Source organism: Mycetomoellerius zeteki, unplaced genomic scaffold, assembly GCF_001594055.1.
Source record: "Mycetomoellerius zeteki isolate Tzet28-1 unplaced genomic scaffold, Tzet1.0 scaffold191, whole genome shotgun sequence".
NCBI classification, from domain to species: Eukaryota; Metazoa; Arthropoda; class Insecta; order Hymenoptera; family Formicidae; genus Mycetomoellerius; species Mycetomoellerius zeteki.
Window position 1 is genome coordinate 904,306 of NW_017256866.1, and position 8,223 is coordinate 912,528.

At 30.1% G+C, this 8,223-nt stretch overlaps 1 protein-coding gene across 1 annotated transcript in view; it reads right to left on the reverse strand.

The window, feature by feature from the left end:
- Nucleotides 1-8,126, reverse strand: part of LOC108722054 (female-specific protein transformer) — a 15,088-nt gene extending 6,962 nt beyond the window's left edge. Inside the window, exons 1-7 of the mRNA XM_018446960.1 lie at nt 8,044-8,126; nt 6,467-6,577; nt 5,823-5,922; nt 5,687-5,749; nt 5,433-5,546; nt 4,142-4,352; nt 3,884-4,049 (exon numbers count right to left, since the gene is read on the reverse strand). Coding sequence (XP_018302462.1) covers nt 3,884-4,049; nt 4,142-4,352; nt 5,433-5,546; nt 5,687-5,749; nt 5,823-5,922; nt 6,467-6,577; nt 8,044-8,098 — 820 coding nt within the window. The 5' untranslated portion in view covers nt 8,099-8,126. The remainder of the gene's footprint in view (nt 1-3,883; nt 4,050-4,141; nt 4,353-5,432; nt 5,547-5,686; nt 5,750-5,822; nt 5,923-6,466; nt 6,578-8,043) is intronic.
- Between the last annotated feature and the right edge of the window lie 97 nt (nt 8,127-8,223).

Below are 8,223 nucleotides of genomic sequence, written 5' to 3' on the forward strand. Positions count from 1 at the left end.
GCCATTGGGTGCGTTCAGCAGAACGTTTGTTTTGCAACTGTTGGAAGTTTCCTTCGCGCTGATTGGATCATACTTTTAGATCTAGAAGAATGGTCCTATCTCAGCAGACAATCATAAAACGGTTGCAAAACTGTTGAGTCTGCTGAACGCAGCCATTGTGTTTTCTAGGGAAAACGGAATTATCCTGATCGGAATTCATTCCGACATGTTCCATAATAAGTACCCAGGTCATGTGGGTCTCTCGCGCGTTAAAAAGAAATATGGTTGACGTCGGCATGTTTTGTTAACGTTTTCGCTGATTTTATGTTTGTGAGCACGTGATTTTCTGTATTTAATTCCGAAAGCGTGTGTGCCATAAGTTTTCGAAATTTCGTGGAGAACAAGTCCTACGAGCATTAGTGTATTTGTATAAGTTGAATGAAATTTGTGCCAAAAATTTTGAAGAGTTTTTGGATTTGTGGTTGAGAAGTACTGCATTCATTTGGGTAAAAAATCTTTGAAATAATCGGATAAACTTTCAATGGCAGCATGAAATAAGTACAGGTTATATAAATGTAGTGCTTTTAGACATGCCACCTTGTTTTCTTTTGGCTTTAAAACGAGACAAATAGAGTTTTAAGTCTCGCTTAAAGTCAAAGTAACGTTGATGCAACCGGGCCTTAAGCGTGTAAGAATAGGGCCCCTAGGCCTCTTTCATCAACTACAATTAATTTAAGGGTATATCCACACAAACTAGCATAGCCGCATAAACATACGCATAAAGAAATTTATCCAATCGCATTTCTCTTATAAAGTCACACGTAAAATATGAAAATTAGATAATTTTCTTTATGTATACGTTTATGCGGCTATGCAAGTTTTGTGGATTAGAGATGCTCGGTCTAAGCAAAAGAATCGATTTTTTTAATCGACCTGAATCGCAACCGCGAGTATCGATTCACCAAAAGTTTGAATGTCAAAAAATCGATTCGGTAAAGATCGATCTAAAAAATCTGGACTAATTGCAAATTGCATATCATAGCCCTTTTCGTTAAAAAAAAAAAACTGATTCCAATGCATATGGCCGGCCACAGAAAGGTTGCAACATTTTTTTCGATGCTTTCGAAACTCAGTAGAGAGGTTGAATGTAAATGAGTGGATCTATAAGTAAGAACTAATCGCTCGGTGAGCAAACTGCATTCCGAAACTCATGGAAAAAGTGTTACAACCTTTCTGTGATCGACTACACACGGAAGATCGATCTCGGACCTTAAGAATCGATTCGCCGATTTAATCGGAGCTTAAGAATCGATCTAAAAAATCAAGAATCGAAGGTAAAAGAATTGATTTTCTAAAAAATCGATCTTGAATCGAATATCCCTGATGTGAATATATCCTAAAGCGGGGAGCACAGATTCTTGCATAACGCATAACATGTAATGCATAAGAAAATATACCAATCAAAAGTCTTTCGTTTCCTTCCTTTCCATGAAATAAAAAACTCTGATTAGTTGAATTTCTTATGCCTTATATGTTATGCGTTATGCAAGAGTGTGCTGCTCGCTTCACGTTAATCGATAGTTGACTCACCCTGAAAAAATGGGTGACAAGGATAAATTTTACACCTATAACCGATTTTTCACTAATCATCGTTCGGTGTCAAAGCGCTGTTGTTTGCATGAAGATCCAGGGTCAATCGTAATGATTACTAACGTGAGAATTAAACAAAATTTGTCTTAGAAGAGATAAATTCTGTTTAGTGTGATAATCACTGTATTTAATTGTATGCTTGTCGACTAATTTAACCAGAAGTTGGTAAAAGAGGCCCTCAAATTCAGATTGGATTGGAATTTAACCAAAATTCACTAAAATGGAGATTTCTCTTTCTTCTGATTAGTGAAACGTTGGTAATATTACTCATTTATTCCTGGGCCCACTTGATATAAAACCGAAAATTTACTCAAAAGTGGGTTGAACTGGGGGTGTGGTCCACTGACGCTACAAATCTTCGAAACTTTTGAATGACCAATCGGAAGAATTTTACTGACCAATCAAAAAATGCTTCGAAGTATTCGTAGCATTGGGTGCATTCAGTACTATGATTGCTCACTGAACGCTCAGTATCTGTTTGGTCTATATCTTTTAGATCTAACGGAATATGCCAATCAAATGCAAGAGCTCACTGAGCGGTTGTAGTACAGTAGGCGTTATTAATGACTTTTGGATTGAAATTTACAGTTTCCTCCGATCATACACATATCTTTTTTTTAACAGTGTATATAGACATAACGTGTACGATCGAAGGAATTATAAATTTTAAGCTGGAAGGCATCAATGATGCTTACTGTACTGAATGCACTCATTAAGACGTGGTCAAATTTCTACCTGGGTGCTCAGGTGTCATATCATCCTTGTCTAACGTTCAGTAAACAACAAAGATGAAGTGATACCTGGGTAACACCTGGGTAGGAATCTGAATTTAGCATAAGTGGACTTGTGACTTGGGGGTCAGCTAGTCATTTAATATAAATAATACCTTGTCAATTGGTGCTGTATCCTAAAGATGGATGTTTCTAAAAAAAAAAATGAATAAATGTGAATCTATTGAAATCTCCTATAACATTTCAATTTTATTTACAGAATACATAGTACTAATTACAAATTACTACATGAAATATAAGAACAATATGTATATATGTATACCTGTATACAATATGCTTCCATAATAATATTCCATATTACAGAAAATATTTTATATATAAATTATATATGCCTTATATTATTTTATATTACTTTATATGATTATTATTTATATTTTGTATAAACTTTATGTGAAACTACACAAGATCATAGCTCTGTTTGTGTTGCTAGCACCTTTTGCATAATTTTCTCTCTCTTCCACGCTCAAATATATATTTATCTCAATCTTCATCTTTTTAAATGCCAAAATTCTAGAGAATTTCATACAACGCAAACAACCTATGAATAAATTATTTAATCCAAGCAGTATAATATTCATTCTAAAGTCTTATGTTCCCGATGCTAGAAATCGCCCCGAGATCTCAGACGGGGAGAAGGAATTAACAAATCACGTTTGAACAATTCGATCAATTGATCAACTCTTTCTCGGTTTGAGATCTCGGAACAATTTCTGGCATCGTGGATGCAGAGTTTCATTCTCTACATTCTCTAATACAATAAAACCTTAAATGTATATCTAAAATAGTAACAAATAACTAAAAAATATATTATCCAATAGGTCCTCACAAATATATAGCAAATATTAAAATATATATTGATATTGTCTTCACACATAAAATGTTCTTGATAATGTATAAAGAAATCCACTGTTTCAAAATGGTCCGTATCCTGAAATTTTATAATATATATATAGTATATACATATATATGTATATGCACGTTGTATAATAACACAAATAGAGGAGCTCCAATTATACATATATAACATGTATAAATTATATATGTAAAATATTGTGTATATAATTATATATATATATATATAATACATAAATATTCTGGAGGCGTCGAGTGGCTTGCCGCTTAGTGCGATTGACTCGCGATCTATAGATCCGGTTTCAATCTCACCTGTACCCACATACACGATTTTTCGCGTTTAAGGAGTCAAAAATTGCTCCATCTGATGATTAAGAGAGTTTTAATCACCAACGCCGTTCTAATTCGGCATTAAACTGTAGGTTTCACATATCAGTGGATATACATATAGATTCCCCAGGCTGGAACATTAGACTAACAATCTAATTCCGGAAGAAAATTCATACGGGAACCTTGAGGTAGACCGTATCTCGCCTTGAGATATTGCGTCATCGAATGATGATCGAAAATGATGAATACATATATACATATATATATATATATTTACTTACTTGGATTTGGAGGTGGATGTCCCAATCTGTACATATCTGGAGGAAATCTTGGTGGAAATGGTCTAACTGGTGCCATTAAAGTAGGATGTCTGCCTCTTCCCATAGGAGGAATTTGTCCTCTTAATGGAACCATAGGGCTTACTACGATAGGTCTCGGAGGAAAGCTCTAGTAGAGATATATATTCACAAGAAAGTCCAACGAAATTTAGGAACATTCATTAAAAGATGGTCAAGATTGTATACATGTATCTTACTTACACCATAATAGATAGGTACGGGTATTGGCGATTCGATATAATGTGGCGCTATATCTCTTCGTTCCCTGGATCTATCTCTATTTTTATTTCTGTCTCTGTTCCTATCTCTTTCTCTGTTTCTCTCTCTATCTCTATCTCTTCTTTCATAAGATCTTCGTTCATTCGATCTTTCACGATATCTGTCGCGATATGATCTTTCTTCTATAAATGGCCTGTAATAGTAATAATTAAACAAATTACTATTCATAATTCTATTCAACAACGATTTGGCATTCTGTGTTCCTAAATTTATTGTCAATACTAAAAATCCATAATTTATCTTATGACCACTATAGATTTTCAGTTATTGGTGGCGCAACATCTCAAGGCGAGATAGGACCTACTTCTCATGAGGTTTCCGTAACAGTGGATTTTTTTTCCGGAATTAGGTTGTTAGTCTAATATCCAACTTCCAGCCTGAAGGATTCATACATATATCCACCACTGATATTATATGGGATCTACAGATACCGGAATTAGGTTGTTTTAGTCTAATATCCAACTTCCAGCCTAAAGGATTCATACATATATTCACCACTGATATTATATGGGATCTACAGATTAACACCGGATCCGAACGGCACTGGTGATCAAAGATCTGTTAATGACCAGATGGAGCCATTTTCGGCTCCTAAGTGATCAAAGATCTGTTCAGACAGATCAAGTGATCTGTTAATGACCAGATGGAGCCATTTTCGGCTCCTTAAACGCGAAAAATCGACCTCATGGATTTCCAGTACTGGCAGTAAATTTTGGAACACACTTTCTCATATGTATGTTTTACAAATCAATTAATATCTCATGGATTTTCAGTACTGGCAGTAAATTTTGGAACACAGTCTTTGTCATATGTATGTTTTACAAATCAATTAATGCCTAAATTCTAAGAGAATTCTACAGAATTGTAACATATTCCTGTAAAACTTGTTAGAATTTTTAAGTGTTTATACCTTTATACAATATTTCTTCCAGCCATAAAATTTACAAGAAATCGTAGATATTTACGAATAATCGTACGTCTTATATACGATACATACGCATAAAATTAGAATACTAGTCATAAGTTCTTATATACAAATTTTACGAGAACATATTACGAGTCATTACGATTCTGCTTAGAATTGACCCATATGTCTGGTAATACCAAACCATAATAAATTATACTAGATTACAAATAATTGAAATGTTTTTAAGATAATAAAAATATTTATTTATTTAAAATAATAATCTATATCAATGATTACGTTCTGTACCTGGAATGTGAATTACGTTCTCTAGAACGCGATCGATTAGTATCATGCTTGTTTACGCCATCTCTTTCGGTATATTTCTCTTTATATTCTCTGCGTTTCTCTAAATCGCTTCTCCTAAAATGAAGTAACAGAATATACTTTTTAGATAAAACAGTTACTTGTTTTTAATTATATGTAATACTTGTTTGTATGTGCCTTTCATTATTTCAAAAATAAACTTTTTTTATCTCAATAAATAAATAAATAAAGCTTACCCATCATCTTTACGAGTATCACATTTTTCTGTCTTATCCTGATGCTTCAAATCCACGCGACGACTATGGTCATAAGAAAATAGATTAAGGAGTGCATTTAGTGTAAATAGAATATGTCATAACGAGTAAAACGAACCTGGATTGATAGGAAGATGGATATCCGGAATAGACGTGATTCCTAATAGGACTCAAGGATAAAGACCGTTTCCTCAAAGAACGTGGCTTGATCGTCGAGGCTATAATATTATAATATTAAAATATGTAAATTAAAAAAAAATACCATGTTTTGTAATATTATGGAGCCTCAAAAATTGGGAACTAAAACTCACAATTATAAAAAAAATAACATATTGTAGTTATATATTGATGACGGTACATTACACCATGTAATATACCGTCTTCAAACACGCGATCTATAAATTACCTAATTCATTAATTAATTATAAATACAGTTTCCCATTTGAAAAGTATTACAGTCTCGATATTTTTAGCTAAGAGATGTCATTAAAATTACAACCGCTAGCTTTTGATACACTGTTTGTATTGCCAATGCGTGCATGTATCATTTATATGTATATAATCTCTAATCTAAATATATTATACTTCTTATATTATATTAATTTTTTATATTAAATTTTTTTTATTCAAAGAATTTCAAATACTTCGAAAAAAATCAAGTGCAACTTTAGGTATTCATTATATTACTTCATTACTTAATTCTTCAATTGGTACAATTTAAAAACTAATAATAAATAAAACAATTATTTGTGTAATACATACCCGATTGTTCTTTATCTATAGCTACAACTGTGCGTCGTTCTTCTATTTCGTTAGTCTTGTTTATAATCTTTTTTAATTCTTCCCTGTCGAATATTGGTTTACATCCTTCTCCTATATAATTTATTACATTATTTAATGATTAAACTCTAATATATATATATATATATATATAATGAATGAATGAGATATTCAGTAACTATGATTTATCTTTCTCTCCTATCTAAATTAAATGTCTTCGCTTTAAATTTGTTTTATTTGTTATTATTGACTATTATCATAATAATAATAGCAATATTGCTATTGATATGATCTTGTAACAAAAATATTAAAATAAGAAATACTTTGAAAACTAGTTCTGTTTTTGCTAGATCTATGACAATACAATACAATATTTTATAACCTCTAAAAAAACTAATTTAAATATAATAAATACAGAAAGACTTAAATACAAACTTTGATAAAAAAAGTTGCATAAGATTTAGATGATATAATAGTTGCAATAAGTCATTAAAACTTTGAGAAAAATAAAATCTTTTTTACTTATTAATATTATAAATTGTATAATTACGTATAAATTAGCACTTAAATAAAAAATAAAATTACATTGACAGAATTATTGTGATTATTGTATATATAATATTATAATTTCGATGATTTTCAAATATGTCCTGATACATATATATACATTATATGCATAAGATTAAAATGTACAAATGTGCATTTTGCATTTATATAACATTCTTTTTAAATATAAAATTAACATTTATCTGTACTTTAACGTAATATGTAATATTTGATTGCTAAATTAACTATTTTGTAAATATATAAAAAAAAACAAAAACTTTAATAACATTTTTTTACGTCATGATTTACTAGCTTCTTTAAAATTTGATTAAAATTTATAATTTGTCATATATTATTTAGCTTAACTACAGAAAAATGATGTAACAGATTGTAAAATCTTGCGCGAAGAATAGTAACAATATTCAATATAACTAGGGAACCATCTTCTAATGAAAAAATCGTTAAATATCACTCTTCTAAGGACATTTCATATCTTCCGTTGTTGATGATACTGAAATAATTTACAATCGTATATAATTAATATTTGATTAATTCCTTAAAATTTATATTTTTATAATTAAGCAAAAATTTTTAAAAATTGTATTATTTATTAATAATATTCAATATATAACTTTTATATAACATATTTTATACTTTTTTAATCTTTATTATAATCCTTTTATTTCTATGAATGTTTAATGATTATATTTTAATTTTTTCAGAAATTTCATCAAAATTGTTAAAAAATGCGGGATAATTGAATAAAAACATCAATGTATAAAAAATTCTGAAAAGTAAATATATATATTATTGCAAAAATTACAATTTAAATTTTTACATTTATGGAAATAAACTGTCATCAAAGGATATAAATTTTTATTTGTATTAATTATATTAACGTAACAAAAACCATAATAAATATTAAAATTACAATATCCATATTACGTGCATTCCTTGTGTACTTAATCAATCTTGATATTAGAAACAAATTATTATTGAAAAAACTTTCATACCTATTTCTTCTCTTATGATGTACAATTTTATCGTATCTTCATTGCAGACAATCATATTTTTACCACATCTTGTGTTATTAATATACTAACATTCTGTGAAGCAAAATTTTACAAATATAAACATATATACTTCCGAAACTAATTATAAAACAATTGCTAAAAATTTTATATATAATCACA